Source organism: Syzygium oleosum, unplaced genomic scaffold (genome assembly GCF_021117445.2).
Source record: "Syzygium oleosum isolate NSW1041296 unplaced genomic scaffold, Sole_v2.1 Sole_v2.11, whole genome shotgun sequence".
NCBI lineage: Eukaryota > Viridiplantae > Streptophyta > Magnoliopsida > Myrtales > Myrtaceae > Syzygium > Syzygium oleosum.
In genome coordinates, this window is record NW_026607495.1 from 11,211,268 (window position 1) to 11,237,959 (window position 26,692).

General features: G+C 40.5%; 1 protein-coding gene and 1 pseudogene across 1 annotated transcript; both read left to right on the top strand.

Moving 5' to 3' along the window:
• The first annotated feature begins 3,343 nt into the window (after positions 1–3,343).
• Positions 3,344–5,571, top strand: LOC115666279 (uncharacterized). The gene has a single exon (XM_056315786.1). It carries the CDS (start codon positions 4,339–4,341, stop codon positions 5,569–5,571), a length of 1,233 nt encoding a protein of 410 aa, XP_056171761.1. The 5' UTR covers positions 3,344–4,338.
• An 11,075-nt stretch (positions 5,572–16,646) lies between these two features.
• Positions 16,647–26,209, top strand: LOC115680487 (sodium/calcium exchanger NCL2-like; annotated as a pseudogene).
• The last annotated feature ends 483 nt before the right edge of the window (positions 26,210–26,692 follow it).

A 26,692-nucleotide genomic window follows, 5' to 3' on the forward strand; every position in this document is an offset into this window, starting at 1 on the left:
TGGAAAACAACGGGAGTGAGTTGAAAACTCAATGAGTAAATTCACTAATACTCGTGCAGGATGATGCCTCGCCGTCATACTAACGCATACAAATATTTTCACCGCTTTATGTTTATGGAAAATCAATAGCAAAGACTTTGACCTTGCCCTTGCTATGTTAACATGAAAGCTCACCTTTACCCGGTCACATAAAAATGTACAAGAAAATTTATACGTGGAGCCTCGCAACCAATCGGCATGCAAAAATACCCGAAAATATTCACACATGAATTCATTTATCCATCAGGCATCGCCTTCTCTATACGTGGGTAACGGGTCCTCCAGAATCCTTCGAGCATCCGGAAACCTTCAGCTTATCAATAAACACACATACCGGCACCCATATAAGATTCATTTATCGTCATCATGGCTCAATCAGGGCATCTCGGCTCAACCGAGGTATCCGGCTTCATGCTAGGCATCCTAACTCAACCAAAGCATTCCGGCTCAACTGAGGCATCCCGGAGCTAGCACACCTGAGGCATCCGGGCTCAATCAAGGCATCCCAGCGCTAGTTATCGAGGCCGCCGGCCTCAACCCAGGCATCCTAGCTTAACTAAGGCATTCTGGCTCAACCGAGGCATCGCCGCTAACACTATGTGACGACGGTCTTCTTTCATTTAGTAATCACACATCATGGGTTGCACAAGCCGATTTATTATCCTCTATCTTAATCCATGCACACAAGGCCCTAGTTGTATGTACTCATGAAAAGCTCACAAGATCATAATTCAACAAGCATGGTTAAGATCATCAACATATCACACAAACTACCGCATCCAAGCGTCATGCAACTATGTACAAGAATAAAAATCATGGTTAAGAAAACGTATTGTTGACACCTAAATTTTGGAGACCCAATTAGTCATTCATTGCATAAAAATTAGGGATCAATCCCGGTCCCTAGAAAAAATTAATTAGTTAAATTGCCAATAGATAGTAGGAGCATTTGCATCAGTAATTAGGCCCATATAATTGCATTTACACTAGACCGGCGGTGGGTGGACTTGAGTGAATGATTATGAGTTTAAAGGGACTAAGCCCGCGGTGGCTAAAAATCACGTGCATCAAGTCAAGAAAATCTGATTATCAAGATTTAGCTATCCCATGGTAGATAAAAAATCAGGGATAATCTTTGGGGTATATGTGCGTACATGGTGGATTTTGAGAAAATTCGGTCATCATGGGAGCAAGAAAATTGACCGGCATTGAATAAAGAGGAAAGAATTGATGCATGATTCTCTGGCCATATTCACACAATATTGGCAAAATAATAAAGAAAGGGAAGGAGAAAAAGTGAATCTCACGTTATTGGGAAGGGATAAAAGAATATATTTCTTTTCCTTGTCCAAAGTTTGATATCCTGGCCTATATAAAGGAGAGTGAGGCCATGCAGCGGGGGGGACCAAAAATCGAGAGAGAGAGCAAGATAGAGAGAAAAGAGAAAAGGAGAAGAGAGGCTCCCTAGCTGAGCGTCCCTCTACCGCCGCAAATACTCCTCTCGGGCGCGAACTTGACCGCCTCACCATCGTCGTCTGATACCCATCAAAGCCGCTTACTCCTCGACGACGACAAAGCAGTCACTGTGGAAGTCCTTGCTGTACCGATGGCGACCTGCTGATCTGTGGCCGAGAGGGTCCTGTACCGAGAGTCCTTGCGTCAACGACGAAGCAACTGCACCTTGCACGAAGCTGTTGCAACACTGCAACACCCTCGTAGCGTTCAAGTCATCGCCACCAGCAACGCTCTCAGTTTTCGTCCAATATAACAAATTTTATTGGGGCCTTGTTTGGCGAACTCCTTGGCCCAACTACAAGTCCCAATTAAAGTTTAGCTTGTTTGACAGTTTTCCTTGCAGGTTGTTCGGCGAAGACAGCCACTCCTGTAGTAAATTCCATAACCACGTGCTCTGGGAACAGAGGATTCCGAAAAGGAAAATAAGAAAAGGAAAGTGGTCTCACCCGCAAGACACATCGACGTTCATTCACTATCGTGCTCGTTTGGACCTCGTAGCCGCTCCTTTGCTGCCACGCTCACAAACGAGAGCCACGCCATCGTAAAGCCCACCGCGAGCACCACACCGTGAAGCACTGCGTCCCATCTGCCATCCATTGTTCAAATTCGGAAACGTCATCCGTGCAATATTTCGAATTAGGTAATATGTCATCCGACTTAATTTCGGTATATTAAGTTGCCTAATTTGAGTTCATTGTGATCTCAATTATGTCGTGTCAATATGATCACATCCAAAAATATTTTCGAAAACCGTGAATTGGGATATTTTCCTTATTTCACAACGTGCTTATGATTGCTAGTCCGATTTCATGCCCGAAATACGGCTCGCGATCGCACGGAAATCGTCAATCCGATCTCTCGCCCGAGATACAATTCACGGTTGTGCAAAGAATTGGCCAATCCGATCCTCATGCCCGAGATACGATTTGTCAATTTATTTTCCAAATTTAAATGGATATGAATGATATCTTGGGTGATTGAATGCTATTTTTTATTTTGGCTTGATCTTTGGTTTGATTTGATTCGATTCTCTGTTTAAAAATCCCAAAAAGATTAGATAGTATCAAGGTAAATTTTTCTAGATAGATTGCATGCTAGGTTAGGGTTTATCTAGTAAGGATAACATTCCGATTTAAATTAGGATTTTGGCCTAGTTTAATTCCTAAAATGAATTGGATAATATCTTGCACTAGATAATGAATTTTCATCATTTTATAATTTCGAATTTCAATGAAAAATACAAAAAGGTATCATGTGCATGTCATATAGATTAATTGCATCATGCTTGCATTATCATTGCCATGTCATTGCTACGTGCCACGTTGCGTGTCTTCTTGCTACGTCATTCACATATGCTATGTTGCATGTCATCTTATCACGTCATTCATACCTTGCCATGTATCATTGCACGCGTGTCATTAGAAATTGCATGTCTAGGTTCATTTGTGTGCCATACTAGAATAATCCATTTAAAGGTAATTGTATGTCGTGTGTCATGTTAGACTAGCATTATGCATTTCATATAGTTTAGTTTTTTTCATTAAATAAGCGAAAACTCCAAAAAATATCGTGTGATTTGCGTGTTAATTAGAAATCATATTAGGGTTGTTGATGTGATTTTCTAACTAACATCGCAGATGCTTTCGTTGCTTTGAGGTAAGTCCCTATCTTGCAATTTATTTATTGCTTTGCATTATTGGGTGTTTCATTAATGGTTGCGCACCCGCATGAACACCTCACATGTTAGTGATTAGGTAATAAAATGGATCCAGACTGCCTGCATAAATATTTTTGAAAAGAAAAGGTACCGAAAGGGCGTTAGACTAGATCTAGCGTAACCAAGTCCCCGAGCTTAGAATCTCTTGTTCGTAGGAATAAAACATATCTCCCTATGTTTTATTTAGGTTTCTAATCGACCTACCACAAATAGATTAGTGGCGACTCCAAGCATGAAAAGTTTTGCATGTTAAAAACTTAAACCCTAAGTTGCGAATTGGTAAGGGCTTGGGAGGGCCCGAGTTAAGCTTAGACTTAATAATCCATTAGCCTGAGAAATTTTAGGTCGCGACAGCTTGGCGACTCCACTGGGGACTTGAGTTAAAACTCTTAGTGGACTTAGGCCGAATTTTCTCTTTTTGAAAAAATATTTTTGTTTGGCAGCGAGGATTCCAGGTACGTCCCTAACGTTTAAGGTGTTAAATGTTTTTGCAGAATGGGAGTTATAAGGGGTGGAGTGTTTGTTAACCATTTTCTTGCAGGGAGGTGTTGAGATTGGATGTTTTAATTTTGATATTGAAGCGCTGTTTGCACATGATCTATTGTGCATGCCTGTGCATATTCACTACACTCTAGCACACACAACCTGTCGCCGGACCTGGGCCGCATAGGATCACCTAGGATGGTATTGAGATGGATACCACTCCGACCGTCCGCCCGCGGTACGAGTTGCCCATCTCAATCCCGATATTTCTTTCTTGATGTCAAAGAGATTACCACCCCGGTCTGCATGCCCGCGACATGGGTCGGCTCTTTGACGATGCCGGAGTTACGAGGACCCGACTTAGTCCGCATGCCCGCGGCTAGTCCGATCATCCTTGTGGCTCCACTTTGTTAAACCTTCTAGAGTAGAAATCGAGCCACGTAGCATGCGTATGTCTATGTGATTGCCACCCGATTATTGGTAAAGTAAGTCCTTTGAACTTTTTCTTTGCAATTTATTTACTTTATCGTATTGTTTTGTCGGTCCATGACATTAGGTTGATCGCAAGTCTTGGTCAATATACAATGGGAAATTCCGACATTCGACTTATTCTCCCTCCCAAGAAGGAACTCAACGCGTGGTGGGACAAGCTAGACCGAGCTAGTCGTGAGTTCGTGGAATCAACAATTGGCCGACTCCTCCCTCTGTTGCGTATCAACATTCATGGCGGCCTCATTCAAGCACTTGCCCATTGTTGGTGTCCAGAGACAACTACCTTCGTCTTTGGTAAGCATGAGCTCACTCCGACCTTGGAAGAATATAGCATTGCCATTGGAAAACCTTTGGAATTAGAATTAATTAGTCCACCTATCGGAATAAATCCTGTCTCGATTTTATCTGATTTTCTGAGAATCAAGGAAGAAAAGATAAGAAAAATTTTGAAAGGTCACCGCAATACTTGCCCATTTTCATTTCTTGATGAATGTTTTCAAAATGGCACTTCATTTCAAATGAGAAGGATTTTCCTATTAGCTTTCTTTGGATTTATATTTTTCCCTCACTGTAAGAATGCTATTAATCCTTTGATTGCTAAGTTAGTAGGGCAAGTGTGTAGGGGAATGAACTTTGTTAATGCCCTCCTGGCAGAAACTTTTCTTTCCCTTTCTCGATTTAAAGAAAATGGTGACAAAATCTTTCATGCTTCTCCTGAGCTTTTGCAAATTTGGTTCTTATCTCATTTAAAAGGGTTTGGTGGTTTAATGATTATACGTGAAGTTAGCAACTCTGATCACCCTATCATGAGATTTGAGAATAAACAAAAACATGCACCGGATTATCATTATTCCAATTGGTTGGCTTTTTTTAAAAATCCAAAGTCCAAGTGTTTCCTATGGCATTCTAAATGGTTCCAAGTTCGTGAGGCCAGACTCACATGTGGACGTGTTGGCCCAATCCCTTTACTGGGATTCACTGGGGCAATGGAATATTACCCGACTAGGGTGACTCGCCAGTATCAAGTGGTGCAAGAGCTTCCCCCAGCTTTGAAGCAAGCTGATTCAATTCGAGTCGACTTCACTGACGGAGACCTCGACCATGAGGATAGCATTTCTTTAATCAAGTCGCTGTGGGATATGTGCCATCCACAAATGCTCATATGGCCCGAAAAAGAATTAGAGGGTAAAGAAAGAAAGTACTATGCTACGGCTGAATACATTCGACGACACAAGATTCCAGATAATTTACTCCAGAAAATACCAATGGTGCCTGAGAAGATCACCAACCGTGCTGAGAAAAGATGTCTCAAGAGAAAAGCTTAGGAGAATAAGCGATTACGTTTGGAAATCACATCCCAGTTGTATATTGATCAAGCCAAATGAAATGGCTAGTGTCTTTTAAGATATTTTTCTTTCTAGATTCGTTGTTTAGGAATTGAGTCATTTGTTTTTGCATTTTTCTTTAAGTAATTTCAAGTTACAGTCGTTGTAAAAATTTCGTCATTTCAATAAAGAGGTCATTTTTAATCAAAGCAGTTAGACCAATGTCATGGATCGGCGTGTGATTCTTCTTGACACTTATGTATGCCTATTTTATCCGTGAAATTAGGTAATTACGGACCGATCACGATCGCCTATTCGTACGCGATCGAAAACTAGAATGGCCGATCAGACTGACTTACGAGATCGTGTCGTTGGCATTGAGGACCAAATGAAGCAAGTCCTCGCTGCAATGCAACAGATGTCCACTGAGATCAAAGCCCTTCGGCTGACTCCCATTCCTGCATCCCCTGAGGCATCAGCCCCAAAGGAGAAAGGTGGAAAGAATGCCGATAGTGAGGAAGATGACGATCTTCCCGATTTAGTAGATGACCCCGTCCAGATTATCGTCAACAAGGACAAACCTAATGAACGGGTCAACAAGCTTGAAGAGAGAGTGAAGCAACTGGAAGGCTCACATGATTCACCCTCAATCGACTTGTCTCTTTACTCACAGATCAAAATCCCGAAGAAGTTCAAGATGCCGGATTTTGACAAGTACAATGGCACCTCCTGCCCAAAAGCCCACCTGCAGCTATACCACGTACAGATGACCCCGTACGTTGATAATGAACTCCTGATGATCCATGCATTTCAAGCAAGTTTGACAGGTCCCGCTTTGAACTGGTATCTCATGAAGAAGATAAATAGCCTCAAAACCTGGAAGGAAGTTAGTGAAGCATTTCTAAAACAGTACAGGTTCATAACGGACATCATTCCCACCCGCGAAGACCTCGAGCGTGCTCAGATGAAAAAGACTGAATCGTTCAAGGATTATGCTATCAGATGGAGAAACATAGCCGCTCAGATTATCCCAGAACCCATAGACAGTGAATTGAAGAGGATGTTCATTAAAACTCTCCCGTTCGAGTACCGTAATCAGATGGTAGCCATTCCGGCTGACAACTTCAATCAACTCATCCCCATAGGCGAACAGATTGAGATAGGGCTGAAAGATGGGTGGTTTGTGGAGCCGTATTCTTTGACCAAAAGATTTAGCACAAGAAAGGAGAAAGAGCCGGCAGCTGAAGTCAATGTGACGTATACCCAGCCAAGTCGGAAGAATGTTAATGTCGCCCCAGCGATCCAAGTAGCAGAAACTCAACAACATAGCAGGGGTCGTCAACCCTCTCAGAGGAGGAACAATAAGAGGCAATTCACCCCCCTCCCCGGGTCGTTGTCTCAAGTGCTGGCGGTCCTCCGGAAGAAAGGTTTGCTTACCACTGAGCCAAAGCGGCCCAACCCCGAGCAGTTCTATAACTATGATCCATCCAAGAAATGTGATTATCATATGGGTGAAGTGGGGCATTCAACTGATGACTGTATCACTCTCAAGCATCGGATCCAAAACTTGCTTGATACAAAGGCATTTTCCTTTCAACCCGCTAAGCCGAATGTTCAGAGCAACCCGCTCCCTGATCATGCGGGCAATGTGAATGCCATATTTAGTTTCGATGCTGGTCGAATCAAGAATGTCAAGGTGTATACCACCGATGTCTACGATGGGTTAGTGAGAGCAAGTTATTACCCGAAAGATGAAGTGCCTCCCATAACTATCATGAGGGAAAGAATCTGCAGAATGGTGGAAGCCGGGATGATCGTCTATGCTAATCACACTGGCATCGTCTCCACAATCTCCGAAGTGGTCATTGATTGGGAAAGGGAGTTTGCTGCGCTAAACACCGCAGAAGACGAGGTCGACCCTCTACTTGAGGACATGCCTCCACGCATCCGCACTACATTCCCAGGCCCTGCAAGGATGATGCATGAAAAGCAGGAGGTGATCGACACTCTGGGGCAATCGAGCGGCAAGTTCGACTACTATGTGAAATACTCGGCTCCCCCAAGCTTCTATATTGACCCACGTGATATTGTCCTTGACGGATGGGAAGGTATGGATGAACCGACACCTCCAATGACAGTAGACCCTGATGATGCGATGGAGGGAATCACTGCCTTGTTTGATAACATGCTTATTGGAGCTATCGAGGAAGGACCGTTGGAGGAAATGGGCACTGGCCCACAAGAGTAACACCTTTACTTTTTTCGCACATTCCCCGGCGTGGGAATTTTTATTGCTTTTTAGGACTTGCCCCATCTCGGGAACTGCTTTTTAGGATTTTCATTTTTAGGATTGATTGTTGCAATTTCCATTCCAATAAATGTAATTCATTTGGTGATAATCAATGAAATTACAAATTGTTTTCATTTTTGAGGGCATGTTGAAGTATATCAAACCAGCCCGGTGATGATATCCAACCAATAAAAGAAAAATATAGTCCAAGGAGAATTCTGAGGCCTGGGCTTCTTCATGCTTTCTCGTGTTAAAACTTTTTTGAAAAGAATTTCGAAAAAAAAGTCACCAAAAAAAATCAAAAAAGAAAAATTTTAAAAAAATGCAATGTTTAACCCTGTTTGTCCTTCTGAACCCCCTACTTTATGTTTCAAGGGCAATCTTGTGACACGTGAGGGTATAGGAATAGTCCAATCTGATGAATTATGTTCAACCGAGCTTGATCCCAATGACACCGATGAACTCGACGATTCCTCAGATATTCAGCGTGATCTAGAGCAGCATGAAAGGCCCAAAGTCCTCACATCAGACCAAACTATCACTATTAACCTGAGTGATTCCGGAGAACCCAGAGAAGTGAAGAGAGGGGCAAATCCCCCTGAGAGTGAGACGAAACGCCCGATCCAGTTGCCGCATGAGTAGGTAAGTCTTTCAACCAAAAAGGTGCATCAAAGACACTTCGAGGTAAATGATCTAGTCCTAAGGAAGGTACTGCCAGTCTTTCCTGTTCATGGGGGTAAATTTGCCCCAAACTACATCGGCCCATATGTGGTCAAAAAGGTGCTTCCTGGAGGTGCCCTGATTCTCGCAGAAGTGGATGGTCGTGAGTTCTCCACTCCTGTTAATTCTGATGCTGTGAAGATGTATTACCCCTGATAAAATTTAACATTTTGTGACAAAAGTTTTCAAGTGTTTGGTTTTATACTCTAAGTCACAAACATTTCACTTATGAATAAATGGTTTCAATCAATTTAAAGATGGAATGTGTGCATTGGCTTTAAATTCTGCTTGATCATTTTGTCAGTCTGCATCATCGATTTCAAAAGGGGAATCAATTTTGACAATCTGATAACTCATGTAGAATGAATTGAATGTGTTGAATGAGGTACATCGGGATGATGAAAGGCAAGCCCTATCCTATACACAGTCCCATGCACTAATCCCCAGTGAGTTGAGTGAAAAAATTCCATGTCTGCAAGGTAAAGGGTTATCTCGCAAAAGGTACGGCAACCAAAGTGACGAAAGGCAATTCATTTCTCTATCCCAAACACTACAGTTTATCCATTGTTTCACCACTTTGAGCTTAAACACTTGGAGAAATCCTTTCAAATTACCCCTGTCAAGAACCACCCCACATCGGGGCAAACTGGAGGTAAGTCAGCATTATAAGGTAAAAAATGAATAGAGATTGTCTTGCTCTCACTTGCATCAATCTTCTAATGTTGCTTTTTCAGATGAATTCACACGAAGTTCAAGTGCTTTAGGATGATGAAGAGCATTTCTTTCTCTATCCTACACACTTTATGCTTTGCTAAGCCCAATTGAGCCTGCAAATTCATTTCTTAAACCCAGTTGCTGATCATCCCCCATAGTCAGTCAGAGCATAGTTGGCTAATGTTTACATTGTAAACAACGTATGTCAAGTGTCAAAAAAAAAAAAGAGGGGCAAGAAAAAGCAATGTGCCTGGTAAAAGCAAGGCCGATGCCCAATGAAAAAATAGGTGTGTCAAAATCATCTCCAGTGGGATAGTCATAGTCCTACAAATTTAGAGAAGTGGTGAATTCAAGCCCAAAGCATTCGCTGAAAAGACAATTCCCGAGGATGGAGAAGAAGGCTGGTGACAATGCCAAGATGATCACCAACTCATTCACCCCAATTATACACATTTTGAGCCTAATGATCCATTCATTTCTCAACCCATGAGCCTAGCCTATGTTACGTCCCTTACAAAGTCTCTTCAGATTATGGCACTTGAGCTAACGTAGGATTCGGATGTTTATAAGCTTAGCTCGAAGAAGTGCGAGCAAGTCCATTTCTATCTCATTTTGCAGAGTTCTTGACTTGTAAACCCGGAGACGATTGCGGAGTATTTCTTTCAATATCCTCGACTCGAAGAGTCCCCTTTTGCTAAGCCATTGATCAAGCCCACGTTACGGTCCCAGCAAAGACCTCTCGGATTGGTAAGGTCGTACTGTTTGCGAGAATACTCAGACCCTTGTCGACATGATGATGGTGAGATAGAGCGATTCTCATAAATCAGCATTTTTTGATGAGAGTGAGTGAAAGCCCTTTCGAACCGAAAGTCCCTCATTTAACATTTTCAAGACACCCACTTGTGAGTTCAGGTTGTCTTATCATGATTTTCCCAGTGAAATTTAGTGATGCTGATTTGACAAAATTGTCATGCATGAAAATCGATTGAATTTATAGTGCATGAGTATATGTGTTCTTGATTGTCCATGAATGCATATTACATGTTGCCTAAAACCGTGTCCAGCAGGAGACATGCCCTCAAGAGTCGGAGATATCACCAGGTAAGTATATCTCTATCCCTTGGATGCCTGTGACTATCTAGGTATCCCTAACCTGTTCGAGCAATCGTCAGGCCCCATATTTGATCATTTTGTTGCGATCTCTAGATGTCTCTGATGATATCTAGACATCTATTGATCAAGCCTTTTCAGGTACCTCTGATGATATCTAGGTACTTTGTTAAGGAATCTCCGAGCACTTGGGCTAGCCCCTCTGTTCGCCAAATTGTTAAATACCTCTAGCAATATCCAGGTATTTATCGATCAAGTCCTTTCAAATATCTCAGATGATAACTAGATATTTCGTGAGGCACACCTTTCAAACAATTTGGAAAATTCCTTCTTGAACACCTTTGACGATATCCAGGTGTTTAGCAGTTGACTTTTTCCGATTACCTCTGACGATATCCAGGTATTTCGTTAAAAGTAGGAATGTATTCCAATTTGTTGAATCGCTTTTCAGGTACCTCAGATGATAACTAGGCACCTTGTTAAGCCCCCTTTCTAGCAAATTGGAGAAAGCTCCGCATTAGGCACCTCTGATGATATCCAGGTTCCTAATGAATAATTTTCTCGAGTACCTCTGATGATATCCAGGTATTTCGACAAAAGGTGGGATAAATTCCGTTTTGCTAGGTTATCACTGGACGCCTCTGACGATATCCAGGCGTTCAGCGGAAGGTCCGTTTCGAGTATCTCAGACGATATCCAGATATTCGAAATAGTCTTCCATTCTTTGATCTCTAGATACCTCAGATGATATCCAGGTGTCTACTGATCACCATCTTCAATTACCTCAGACGATATCCAGGTAATTCGAACTACCCTTCGTGTGTCCCAATTGAGTTGCAGGTTACCGAAGTCCATCAGCGTTCATCAGGCAATACCTTTGGGACAGAGCCCGACATTTGCCAAACAACCTACAAAGTCGGAGTCATGCCTTGAATTACGCTATCACTCCTGTCAGGTAAGTAACTCTAGGTATGTGTTATTCATGTCAACATGCATCATTTCTTATTGCATTTTAAAATGGGACTATAATCCCAACAAAAATATCATTCATTGCATCTGCATGGTCAAAATTTAGGTATCATTTAGTCTTTCAATGCAACCTCTGCGAGCTCACCTTCAAAGAGGGGCAGCTGTTGACACCTAAATTTTGGAGACCCAATTAGTCATTCATTGCATAAAAATTAGGGATCAATCCCGGTCCCTAGAAAAAATTAATTAGTTAAATTGCCAATAGATATTAGGAGCATTTGCATCAGTAATTAGGCCCATATAATTGCATTTACACTAGACCGGCGGTGGGTGGACTTGAGTGAATGATTATGAGTTTAAAGGGACTAAGCCCGCGATGGCTAAAAATCACATGCATCAAGTCAAGAAAATCTGATTATCAAGATTTAGCTATCCCATGGTAGATAAAAAATCAGGGATAATCTTTGGGGTATATGTGCGTACGTGGTGGATTTTGAGAAAATTCGGTCATCATGGGAGCAAGAAAATTGACCGGCATTGAATAAAGAGGAAAGAATTGATGCATGATTCTCTGGCCATATTCACACAATATTGGCAAAATAATAAAGAAAGGGAAGGAGAAAAAGTGAATCTCACGTTATTGGGAAGGGATAAAAGAATATATTTCTTTTCCTTGTCCAAAGTTTGATATCCTGGCCTATATAAAGGAGAGTGAGGCCATGCAGCGGGGGGACCAAAAATCGAGAGAGAGAGCAAGATAGAGAGAAAAGAGAAAAGGAGAAGGGAGAAGAGAGAAGAGAGGCTCCCTAGCTGAGCGTCCCTCTACCGCCGCAAATACTCCTCTCGGGCGCGAACTTGACCGCCTCACCATCGTCGTCTGATACCCATCAAAGCCGCTTACTCCTCGACGACGACAAAGCAGTCACTGTGGAAGTCCTTGCTGTACCGATGGCGACCTGCTGATCTGTGGCCGAGAGGGTCCTGTACCGAGAGTCCTTGCGTCAACGACGAAGCAACTGCACCTTGCACGAAGCTGTTGCAACACTGCAACACCCTCGTAGCGTTCAAGTCATCGCCACCAGCAACGCTCTCAGTTTTCGTCCAATATAACAAATTTTATTGGGGCCTTGTTTGGCGAACTCCTTGGCCCAACTACAAGTCCCAATTAAAGTTTAGCTTGTTTGACAGTTTTCCTTGCAGGTTGTTCGGCGAAGACAGCCACTCCTGTAGTAAATTCCATAACCACGTGCTCTGGGAACAGAGGATTCCGAAAAGGAAAATAAGAAAAGGAAAGTGGTCTCACCCGCAAGACACATCGACGTTCATTCACTATCGTGTTCGTTTGGACCTCGCAGCCGCTCCTTTGCTGCCACGCTCACAAACGAGAGCCACGCCATCGTAAAGCCCACCGCGAGCACCACACCGTGAAGCACTGCGTCCCATCTGCCATCCATTGTTCAAATTCGGAAACGTCATCCGTGCAATATTTCGAATTAGGTAATATGTCATCCGACTTAATTTCGATATATTAAGTTGCCTAATTTGAGTTCATTGTGATCTCAATTATGTCTTGTCAATATGATCACATCCAAAAATATTTTCGAAAACCGTGAATTGGGATATTTTCCTTATTTCACAACGTGCTTATGATTGCTAGTCCGATTTCATGCCCGAAATACGGCTCGCGATCGCACGGAAATCGTCAATCCGATCTCTCGCCCGAGATACGATTCGCGGTTGCGCAAAGAATTGGCCAATCCGTTCCTCATGCCCGAGATACGATTTGTCAATTTATTTTCCAAATTTAAATGGATATGGATGATATCTTGGGTGATTGAATGCTATTTTTTATTTTGGCTTGATCTTTGGTTTGATTTGATTCGATTCTCTGTTTAAAAATCCCAAAAAGATTAGATAGTATCAAGGTAAATTTTTATAGATAGATTGCATGCTAGGTTAGGGTTTATCTAGTAAGGATAACATTCCGATTTAAATTAGGATTTTGGCCTAGTTTAATTCCTAAAATGAATTGGATAATATCTTGCACTAGATAATGAATTTTCATCATTTTATAATTTCGAATTTCAATGAAAAATACAAAAAGGTATCATGTGCATGTCATATAGATTAATTGCATCATGCTTGCATTATCACTGCCATGTCATTGCTACGTGCCACGTTGCGTGTCTTCTTGCTACGTCATTCACATATGCTATGTCGCATGTCATCTTATCACGTCATTCATACCTTGCCATGTATCATTGCACGCGTGTCATTAGAAATTGCATGTCTAGGTTCATTTGTGTGCCATATTAGAATAATCCATTTAAAGGTAATTGTATGTCGTGTGTCATGTTAGACTAGCATTATGCATTGCATATAGTTTAGTTTTTTTCATTAAATAAGCGAAAACTCCAAAAAATATCGTGTGAATTTGCGTGTTAATTAGAAATCATATTAGGGTTGTTGATGTGATTTTCTAACTAACATCGCAGATGCTTTCGTTGCTTTGAGGTAAGTCCCTATCTTGCAATTTATTTATTGCTTTGCATTATTGGGTGTTTCATTAATGGTTGCGCACCCGCATGAACACCTCACATGTTAGTGATTAGGTAATAAAATGGATCCAGACTGCCTGCATAAATATTTTTGAAAAGAAAAGGTACCGAAAGGGCGTTAGACTAGATCTAGCGTAACCAAGTCCCCGAGCTTAGAATTTCTTGTTCGTAGGAATAAAACATATCTCCCTATATTTTATTTAGGTTTTTAATCGACCTACCACAAATAGATTAGTGGCGACTCCAAGCATGAAAAGTTTTGCATGTTAAAAACTTAAACCCTAAGTTGCGAATTGGTAAGGGCTTGGGAGGGCCCGAGTTAAGCTTAGACTTAATAATCCATTAGCCTGAGAAATTTTAGGTCGCGACACGTATACGGGGGTCGAACAGGGAACGGCGGTCAACGGCGGCGAACGGGCGAGAGAGAGGGAGAGAAGTGATTGGCGTGAGGGTGAAGGAGAGAGACGGAGGCGTGAGAATGAGAGATGAGAGAGGAAGAGGAGGTAGTGTGTGGAAACTAAGGGAGATCAATCCTATTTATAAACAAGTCACTAACTTGTTCACCAAGTTTAAAAGTCAAAACTTGCTCCTCAAGTTCTTGACTCTCTAGAATCCTCATTCATTTAATACCCAAGATATGGTCATCATTGGGTTTATATTTTAGTCACATGTTTTTACCCCAAAACTTGCTCTCTAAGTTTTTGACCATCATGAAGATTCTTATGCAAGCCTTTAATTGATACCACGCATCTCTCAACTTGGTCTCCAAGTTTCTACCTTAAGGTCATTAGGCTCTAATTCTTAGGGACACGTAAGCCTATTCATTAATTTCCAAGATGACACATAAGCCTATGCATTGATTTCCAAGAGGACACACAAGCCTCTAATAATGGTCTCTCCAATAATTGTTTTTGTCTTGGTCTTCATTCTTATCCTCCAAGCACTCTTGGGGTGAGACTCCCTCTAGAACATACAAGATCACTCAATTAATAAAGATCTTATAACATAAAATTCTCCTAATGATTAGCCCTCAATTAATGGCTCAATGTTGACTTGGTCAATTCGGCTTCTTACTCCCCAAGCTTGGCTGAGGAGGGCTTGTGTTTGTCCATCAATGGCACTTAAGGGCAACCGGTTTATGGCATTTAAGCATAACCTCCGAAATTCCAACATTCTCATATAGAAAATGATGAATCTTTGAAACCTAGCAAAACCGGCAGTTTTTGCATTGTTCTAGAAATCGGACTTGAAAACATAGTAAATGAACTCCTAAAATTCTCAAATTTGAATATGTCATAAACAAGACCTTAAAAAATATTTTCCATGAGAACACAAAATCTGAATCTTTCTTTAAACATAAATTTTAGTAGCTCAAAAACAGATTAAAAATAATTTGCTGGAACAGAATCTTTGCTTCTCAAAGTAAGCTCTTTCCGAAATCCTAATCATATCCAAAAAATTCCCAAATTTATATATGTTATAGAGAAAGAAGTTCTCAACAACTTTTGTGAAGGAAGTTTGTTCAAATTCTGCTCAGAATAGTTTGTAGAAAATCGAGAAATTATGAACATCATAGAATTACCATTCTGGGCAGTTTTACAAGGTCAAAAAATTAGGCTATCGTACTACTCATATCAAGTCCAAAAATTTTGAAATTAAAGTATGTAAAAATTTAAGATGTTTGGAGAAACTTTTAAGAAGGAAGTGTTTAGAAATTCGGATCATAAAAGTCTCCACAAAAATAACAAAATGAAGGGATACAGAAGATCCGAATCTGGGTTTTCAGAACAAGAGTAAAATTGGCTCCGATTAGGAAAACCACCAAACTTAAACCATAGCAATTTCCCAGAGATTGAAATTGAGAATGTTACAAGGAACAATAAAAGGACACGAGAAATTTATGTGGTTCGGTCCGAATGTCAAAACCTACGTTTACGGAGAAAATCAGCAAATAATTCACTAATAAATAGGAGAATTACAGGATTACAATCACTCTCGCTCAAGTATTTCCTAGTTCTAGTATATACCAAATATCTACAGTGTTTGACAACTCAACTTGATGGACTCACTCTACGCACAATTCTCTCCGAGCTCACCTCTCTTCTTCCCTGGAGCTCTCTCGGCTTCTCTGGACTTCTCTTCTCTCTTTAGCTTTTCTACGCTCTCTGCGTTTCCACCTTTTATAGATGAAAGAATGGAGAAACAAGACAAATGGCGTCCATCTTCAGAACCCATGCGTCTCCATGCAAAACCCATGCGTCTCCATGCAATTAATGATGGCATGTGCGTATGACCATCATGCACTGCCACAAGAAAAAAATAACCATAGCTTTTGTCTTCCCTCCTCCTTCTTTTAATAACTAAAGGACAAAGAAAGCCCACAAAAGTTGACCAAAAATAGAGAGAAAGAGGACAGTGGCGCTCACTTCTTCGTCTATGTGCATGCATTCACATCATGTGCATGCATTTATGAGGAAGAAGAAAAATGAACGTGAAGGCATGCACATAAACCCATGTGGAGAAGATTTGTCCATCTTCATTTAATGCTTCACGATTGACGCTGTTTTTGTTGAATGCTACACGGATGTTCTTTTCCTTTCCAGAGTATTAATAAACGTTGAGCGTGCGGGTTGAATATTGTGTACAGGCTCAAACTCAAGATATAATTTAACACTCCTCGTTGCTGAGAAGTAACTAACATTAGTCGGCAAACAATGATGTTCACGTTCTTCGTTCTTCTGGTGTTCCTCACAAGCCGTTCGGCAGTATGTCATTCCATCAAGCCGAGCTTCGGTCCGATACGCGACGGCGTGGCGAATCAAATCAACAATACTTATTCGGTTCATCAAGAACTCAAGACAACAACCGTCACATGCAAACTTACTTACTCGTTCTTGCCGTGCACTACGGAGCTGTGGGGGGAGATCTTTCTCATCGTGGTGTATGAGTTCTTGCTTGGGTTCGCGGCCAACTATGTGCAATCGGGGTCGGACCTGTTCTTCCTCATGTTTGGGAGCGGAATCTTCAGCACCAGTTGTTGCGAAATTCAAATTGGCATTAGTATAAAAATCACAAACAATACAGAATCGCAAATAAACGAAATTGCAATAACAAAGTTGGAATCGATACAAATAAATACCGAGGCCTGTGTTTGACACGGTTTCCTTAAAACAGATTCGTTCCCTCCGATGCAGCGATCGAGGTTTTCGTGAGCGTCGTCTCCCAGGATACAACGGTTGACGGCGAAGAGAGAGCACGGCACTTCCAAGCTTCAGCGAACTTGAACAAACTCGAAATGAACACACTACCGAAAAACAATGCAAATGCGGAGAGAGTGTAAAACCGGAGGAAGAATGATTTCGATAAAAGGAACAGAGGGAGAGCAATTCGGGAATAATAACGGCCGATTAAATCTGTCGTTACAAAATCAATACGAATAACGGACGATTAAATCTGCCGTTATAAAATCAATACGAATAACGAGACGATTAAATCTGCCGTTATAAGATCAATACGAATAACGGCCGATTAATTCTGCCGTTATAAGATCAATACGAATAACGAGCGATTAATTCTGCGTTATAAGATCAATACGTATGGGAATAACGGCTGATTAAATCTGTAGCACGTTATGAAATTCGTAATTGTTTGAGTTGAAAAGAAAAATAAATCAGAAGGCAAAATTGGGCTCGTCGCGAGGCCCACTTTTGATCTGTCCTGCAATCGTGTACGCGGGATGTGCGCTCGCGCCAAGTTTCAGCTTGTCGGCGTCAGATTTGCACCCCTGCGCTGCGCAGGCGAGAAGTTTGTGCTATGATAGTTACACTTCAAATAAGTGTAGCGTATATAAAACACTCCATAGCCTTCTTTCTTTTCCGATGTGGGACTAGTGTTTTTCCACATCTCACTTCCAACTCAAGGGTTTTTTTTAGCATCAATTTCTCATTCATTCACCCATCAATTTATCCCATATTTCCAACAATCCCCCACATGAATGAAAATTGTTTTAGTTTTGACTCGTGATAGTGTTCAACAATTGAAACCTCGCATAGGATAGGTAGGTATTACCCTTTGAACCTTCCCTTGTGAAAGTATATTTACTTTACTAGTTGTCCGAGTAGACATGATGTCCTTGAACTGTCCAGCTTTCTTATGTAAATGAACCATACACTTCACACGGGAATCATCTAAACGTTTGTTCGGTTCTCATAGTTATGTTCGTTTTGGCCATGAACATCAACCTGGTTCGCAAGAGTTTCTAAAGAATTTAGCCCTAATAATTCTTCTTTGAGAGCGGCCCCACTTCTCTCTTACATAGGTGATTACTTAATTTTGAGTAATTTGTTTACTCCACTTAAGAATCATTAAAGCAAAAATGCTATCCTTTCCTTTACAATATCACTGTTATTTTATATAGGAATGGTTTAGGGATAACCTACAAGTGACATCACTAAGTTTATATAATTAGGTTGTCCCTTTGAACCTAGATCTTGGGATCTCCGAGTCAACTAGGTTGGGTTTCCTTTATATCAACTTATTCTTTCATGGGCTTGGTCCCATTCCTCTTGTCGATTTCTCAACTAACTCTCTGTTTAACCCTTTGGTTAGCGGATCCGCAATATTATCCCTTGATTTTACGTAGTCAATTGAGATAATTCCTGTTGAGAGTAGTTGTCTAATAGTATTATGTCTACGACGTATGTGTCTAGACTTTCCATTATACATATTTACTTGCTATTCAATCGCATGATTGACTATCATATGTATACTTATTGGTGGCACGGGTTTTCGCCATTTTGGAATATCCTCTAAGAAATGGCGTAGCCATTCAGCCTCTTCACCACTTTTATCTAATGCTATAAATTCAGATTCCATTGTGGATCGGCTATAACAGTTTGTTTACGGGATTTCCAAGATACATTTGCTCCTGCTAGTGTGAATACATATCCACTAGTAGATTTTGAGTCTTTTATATCGGATATCCAGTTCGCATCACTATATCCTTCCGAGAACAGTTGGGTATACGGTATAATGCAGCCATAATTCCAGTATATCGTAAGTACCTGAATACTCTCACTATTGCTTTCCAATGGTCGGCACTCGGATTGCTTGTGTATCTACTTAATTTACCAACCGTATAGGCAATGTCAGTCTAGTACAACTCATTAAGTACATTAGACTTCCAACAACTCTAGAGTACTCTACTTGAGAAATACCCTCTCCTCTATTCTTGGAAAGATGAAGACTATTGTCTAATGGTATTCTAGCAATACAGAATCATTCATGTTGAATTTTTCAAGAATCTTGTCCACATAGTGTGGTGGTTTAAAATAAGACCTTCGATGTTCTTGTGATTTTAATTCCTAAAATCATATCAGTGGGTCCCATATCTTTCATGTCAAATCTTGAATTCAATATATACTTGGTAGATTTGATCATTTTATCATCACTACCAACAATTAATATGTCATCTACGTAAAGACATAAAATGACATAGCCATTTGTTGTCTCTTTAATGTAGACACATTTATCACATTCATTGATCTTAAAACCATTGGTAATCATTGCATTATCAAACTTTTCATGCCACTGTTTTGGTGCTTGTTTTAGGCCATACAATGATTTCACCAATTTACAGATTTTTCTTTCTTGTCCTGGAACTATAAAACCCTCAGGTTGTTCCATGTAGATTTCTTCATCCAAATCACCATTTAGGAAAGCTGTTTTTACATCCATTTGATGTACTTCCAGATTTCGCAATGCTTGCAATTACAATTATCATCCTAATGGAGGTTATTCTCGTCACGGAGAATAAGTATCAAAGTAATCTAAGCCTTCTCATTGTTTGTATCCTTTGATCACAAGTCGGCTTTGTACTTATCAATGGAGCCATCTGCTTTCATTTTCCTTTTAAAAATCCATTTGGACTTTAAAGGCTTACAACCAGGAGGAAGACTCACTAGCTCCTAAGTATGATTCTGCAAAATAGAATCAACTTCACTTTTTATTGCTTCTTTCCAAAGAGGTCCCTCGGAATAATTTACAGCTTCGCATAATTTAATGGTTCTTTTTCTAACAAATAAGTTAGAAAATCATTTCCAAAAGATTTTCCACTCTTGCTCTTTTGCTACGTCTCGGTTCTAGTTCATGATCGAGTCATGAATTTCATGAGCCGAATCGTGACTTTCTTCATTCATAGTTTCATTCTTTCGTTTTGATGAACTTGATCCATCATTGGATTTACAAGGAAATACATTTTCAAAGAATGATGCATTCCTAGATTCCATGATCGTATTCTTGTGTATATCTGAAATTTTTGATTCATGCACAAGAAATCGATATGCATTAACTGTTATGTGCATAGCCTATAAAGATACAGTCCACCGTTTAGGACCTATCTTTGTCTTCTTTGGTGTTGGAACCGCCACTTTTGCAAGACACCCCCACACTCGTAAGTGTTTGTAGGATGGTCTCCTACCTTTCCATAACTCATAAGGGGTTTTATCCTCTTTCTTTCGAGAGTACCTTATTTAAAAGGTAATTGCTTGACAATATAGCTTCTCCCCACATATTTTGAGGCAAACCTGAATTTAGTAATATCGCATTCATCATTTCTTTCAATGTGCGATTTTTACATTCAACAATACCATTTGATTGAGGAGAGTAAGGCGCAGTTATTTCATGTATAATTCCGTGTTGTGCACAGAATTCACCAATTGGTACTTCGTACTCGCCACCTCTATCACTTATCAATCTTTTAATTCTCTTATTAAGTTGATTTTCAACTTCATTCTTATAGAGAATAAATTTCTCTAAGGCTTCATCTTTGCTTTTAAGCAAATACACATAACAGTATTTAGTGTTATCATCGATAAAGGTAATAAAATATTTATTACCACCTCTCGTTTGTACGAATTTCAAATCGCAAACATCACTATGAATTAATTCAAGGGGTTCGGTGTTTCTTTCAATTGTTTGAAATGATGATCTCATTCATTTTGCCTCAACACAAATTTCACATTTATGTTTTGAATCAATTTGAAATGAAGGTATATGTTCCAAGTTAATTAATCTACGCAATGTATCATAATTAACGTGTCCTAGTCTACCATACCATAAATTGGAAGACTCAAGCAAATAAACGGAAGACTTATTATCTTTATTGATAATTATCATTATATTGAGCTTAAAAAGCCCATCAGTTACATATCCCTTCCCCCATACATTCCGTTTAGACAAAATAACTTTATCGACTCAAATACCATACGAAATCCATGCTTGTTCAATGAGACCCGAAACCAGATTCTTTCGGATTTCGGCACATAAGAACATTGTTTAGAGTGCTCTTTCTGAGGTCATCTTGACAACACCTTCCCTTGGCCTTCGACAACGAAGAAGAGGAGTTTCCCATAAAAACCTTTTCCCCATTAATTGGTTAAAGATTTGTGAACAGGTCCTTATTGGAGCATATGTGCCTAGTAGCACCGGTGTCAATCCACCATTCCTTCGGATTGGACCCAACTAAGTTTACTTGAAACCATTGCGAGAAGGTTTATGTTTGACACGTCTTGAGCGATGCCACTCACCATATTTGTCTCATAATTCTTCTTCTTCGAAGTCGCATTCCATAGATCTATGCCCCATTTTACCACGGTTGAAGCATTTTCCTTGAAACTTGTTCTTGGAAACTCCTCCTTTTGGTCCCAACTTTGGCTTGGCAATCTTCTTGTTCTTGTGGCCTTGCCTAAGTTCCACAACATTTGCCTTAGTCAGTAGTAGGATTGAACCCTTTGCGTTCAAATCCTCTATTGTCTTCTTCAATTCGAAGTCTAACAATCGCTCTTGTTCTTTCCTTTCGCTATGCTTGAGATAGTTCTTGAAATCCTTCCACCCATGAGGTAGCTTTTCAATAATAGCAGCCACTTGGAAGGTTTCACTCAAGATCATTCCTCGGCTAGAATTTCATGCAAGATCACTTGAATTTCTTGCACTTGTGATCACAGTTTTAAAGTCCACCATCTTATAATCAAGGAATCGATCGACAACAAATTTCTTTGCTCCAGCATCCTCTGTTTTATATTTCCGATCCAAGGCTTCCCATAACTCCTTTGCCGTCATTTTTGCACAATAGACATTGTACAATGAGTCATGTAAGCCATTCATGACATAGTTCGGCACGGGAAGTCATAGTGCTTCCATGCTTCAACAGCATTGAAGACTTGCTTATCCGTTTCTCCATTGGATAACTTAGGAGCTTCCTCAGTCAAGAATCTCGCAAGATTCAAGGCTGTCAAATAAAACAACATCTTTGCTGCCACCTTTTGAAGTTCGATCGTCGAACTTTTCGGGTTTCTCACCATGGTGGACGAAACCGCGAAGGAACAGAGGATGAGCCGGACAGGTTGGACAGGTGAGGCATAGGCGAGTTTTTGGTGATGTCGTTAGCGCCACATCGACACCATCGTTTCCAGCAGCCACATCGACGACTTCTTTACCAGTAGCCATTTGAATCGTAAAAGAACGAATCTGTTTTAAGATTGTTGCGAAATTCAAATTGGCATTAGTATAAAAATCACAAACAATACGAATCGCAAATAAACGAAATTGCAATAACAAAGTTGGAATCGATACAAATGAATACCGAGGCCTGTGTTTGACACGGTTTCCTTAAAGCATTCGTTCCCTCCGAACGAGATCGAGATTTCGCAAACATCCGTCTCCTAGGATACAACGGTTGACAAGAAAGAAGAGAGCACGGCACTTCCAAGCTTCCGCGAACTTGAACAAACTCGAAATGAATACTACCGAAAAACAATGCAAATGCAGAGAGAGTGTAAAACCAGAGGAAGAATGATTTCGATAAAAAGGAACAGAGGGGAGAACAATAACGGCCGATTAAATCTGTCGTTACAAAATCAATACGTATGGGTCAGAAGGCAAAATTGGGCTCGTCGCGAGGCCCACTTTTGTTCGGTCCCAATCGTGTACGCGCCAGTTTCAGCTTGTCGGGCATCGGATTTACACTCTCTTGCGCCTGCCTGCGAGAAGAGAGTTTGTGCTATGATAGTTACCACTTCAAATAAGTGTAACTGTATATAAAGCATTCCATAGCCTTCTTTCTTTCCCGATGTGGGACTAGTGTTTTTCCACATCTCACTTCCAACTCAAGGGTGTTTTTTTAGCATCAATTTCTCATTCGTTCACCCATCAATTTATCATATTTCCAACACCAGTTTGTTCCAAATTCTTGGATCCCTTCCCCCGGTGATCATAATGCTTGGTAAGAGAAAAGATCCATTTCAATCCACTTATTATTTCGACATGTTTCCTCAACTATATTAGGAAGAAGTATTTACAGTTTTACAGTCACCCTTCTTGAACTAGACGCTTCTAGTTTCTATTAATGTACCTCAAACTCTGAATATCAAGTACTTAACTTGGTACACAGTTGGTACTGTTTCATCGAGCGCGGATACGATCGAGACATCAACTGCGATGGGGATGGCAATGCTTGCAGGATCGGCAGTTTTTAATCTCACAATAATGTGGGGCTCCCTTGTTGCGTTCGGAAGCCATAGTCTCTCAAAAACTTCATCTTCTTCAATCACGTGGTCCAATCAACCAACTAAGAAATTTGGTCACTCTACTAACAGGTTTCCCTTCAATACTTCGATCCTCGTCATTTTTTTCTGGCTATATGGTGTTATGACAACAAGTGTTATGATAAGTAAATCGCTCTTCGAAAGAATTATTAATCTTTACTGTATAGAAAAGTAATATTATTTTTAACTTATTCAATCAACTAATTTAGGTATAACAAGAGGGGATATTGAAATATCTCACATTGTTTTACGATGAGATTTATAAGCTCTTTATATATATGTGGTCTCTATTTACATATCAGATTAAGTTTTTTTGTTGAACTTCCTAAGAAATCTGTTTTATGATAGAAATTTCACAAGTTATATAGATGTTGCATAAGAAAAGATTCTTCAAATATTATGGTCATTTGCTCTCCTTTTGGTATTGTAGGTTCTGGCATAGAAACTGACACGGAGACCAAGAAAATTGCTAGAATCATGTTCGTTTCCATGATTCCATTTCTTATTCTCCAATTGGCAAAGATCATCGATTCGACTACTGGGACAAAAATAGTGGTTTCAATCACCCTCATAGTTACTGTCGTCTTGCTCATTGCATACTACACAGGTCAGGTAATTTATATTCCAACAAGATCCCTCTCCCATAGCATTTTCTTGTGACTATTCCAGAAAATCATAAAGAGAAGTTTCATAATTTGTATAAGTAATATGTGCAATAGGTATTATATGGCATATGGTTTCACCATAGCCTTCTTCTTCACAATCTTATGTGAAAATGATATCTTGTGCAGGTATTTAGACCATGGATTCAAGAGAAAACATTTGAGCACATATCGAGCAAGTATGCAGGAGACAGCGCATTTCGGAATCTTTGCATCGTGGATGGGAAGCCCAGCGAATATCGTATAAAAGAGTAAGATAAATTTTCTTGATTTTTTGCAATAAAAAATTTGCAATTTTGCATGTATAACTGGCTTGACATTCACTAGCTCACGCGCCTTGCAAAGTGTTTCAAAAGATCGATCAAAATAATGATTCCCAAGTATCGAAGGCCGAGCTATATGCATTCCTGTTAGGATTACGAATGGAGGGAGCAGATGTGAGTACTGATGATTATACAGTTGCTATGATGAGGCAATTTGACGATTCGCATGATGCATTCCGTAATGAATCGGAATTTGTTCAGGGAGTAGCCGAATGGTTGAATCAGGGAACTTTACCTGCAAATAGTCTTGCACAAGGTCGGTCTAATTCAAAATCTCGAAGCAACAATTTGAAGGTAGGCACCTTAAACTTAAACACATCTTGTCAATGCCAATAGACTGATTAGTCCAATATTCGGGAGGTTGTCGTGATCCTGGTGAAATATATCTGGACCTTTCATACTCATTATACATTGTCATGAGTACGCACGGAACAGCAGAAGAGAAAGAAAGTTTACTGTCGCAACAAGAGACGACCAGTAAACCCAGCAGTGCATTTGCAATCTCGTGGAACTATACAAAAGCCGGTTTCTTGATCGTCCTGGGGACGACGATTATGATCATTCTGCCGCTCATGCAAATCTTTCAAGACGTTGCATGCGACTTGAACATTCCCTCGTTCTTAGTCTCCTACGTGCTGCTTCCCTTGGCCATGAGCTTTAAGCAAGTGTTAGCAGCCATTACTACTTCTAGAAAGAAGACATTGAAGACATTTCTGGGCAAATGAGTGAGGTATGTGCACACATCCTCCTCTCTTCACGTGCAAAATTGAGTACTTCTTAGTGTGTGGAATGAGTCACAAAACCTGGTCAATCCTATTTAAATCTCAATCTACCATAGACTTAACATGTATGAATAGTCATAAGTTAATAACCTAATTATGGGGCTTACATATTTCAAAGACTGACCATGCGCGTGTGCTTGCACGGACAGAGTCTCTACCTAGAACAAGGGATGAGCAAGTCGTTAATCTTATAATCAATAAGTACAACTAGTTTTCTCATGGAGTTCCTCATTTAACCATTACCAATGACGAATAACTCGCCAATTTTCGTGCCATGAAAGAGAGCACAAATCAAATTATCTTTCATGTCTATTACAACAAAGCATATTTTCTTGAATGCCCAATATGTATACTATATATGAGCATAGTGGGTTTACATGCATTCGCGTGGATTGATCAGTCGAACCAAAGGTCCCAATACCCCGATGTCGTGAAAAGAGTCCTTTGCACATATCGCACCACTATTTATGGAACGAACATCTGGAGGACGGTTATATTTTCAACTTCATACATGAATTAAGAAAGCAGAAAAGCTCACACATTTCCATCGCACATCTAATTATGAGTGAACATGGAACGATGTTATGTTGTTCAAGTATTCCTCCTAATAACCTCCTAATAATGGGAACCACATACTTCAATTTTTGTTGCAATGCAGGTCTATCGCGGGGTGTTCATGAACAACGTAATGGGGCTTAGTCACCTTCTTGTCGCTTGTTCTCATCAAGGACATAACCTGGGACGTCTCGGCTGAAGTTCTGGTCGTGCTCTTGATTTGCACTTTCATGGGCATCCTCACGAGCTTCCGCACCGAGTTCCCTTTCTGGACCTCCGTTCTCGCATACGCTCTCCACCCACTGTCGGTCCTGCTTCTCTACGTTCTCACTAGTGTTCTGGGCTGGTCTTAGGGCTTCCCTTTTGTCGACTATTTTCGAGAGATCAACGATTTAGGAGAGCAATGTTTTTAATTTCAGCAGTTGCAGTGTCGCATCATCGAAGGCCTTGAATTTGATCACTTATTCTAAAAGCTATATCTTGTCATCTAGAGATTTTAGGTCTAATAATCAGGCAACCATTGGGGTCAAATGAGCATTGTGATGTCTTTTCAGATAATTTCCTTACTTGAAAATGGCGCTTAATTGTCCATGGGTGTCTCTGCTGGTCCTGTGCATTCCTTCTCCAGTCGATATTTGATTAGCATTCTATTGGCGGAACAAGTTGGTTTTGGGACTTATTGACGCAGTATAACCCAGCTCTACTCCCACTAGCTAGCACCGTGATGGGACGGCGGTGATGGAATCGCTCAAAACTAGCGGCAGATATAATTCAACTCAATGCTTTGTTACTAAATGTTCATAAGGGTCGTCAATGCTGATTGCCCCTACCTACCC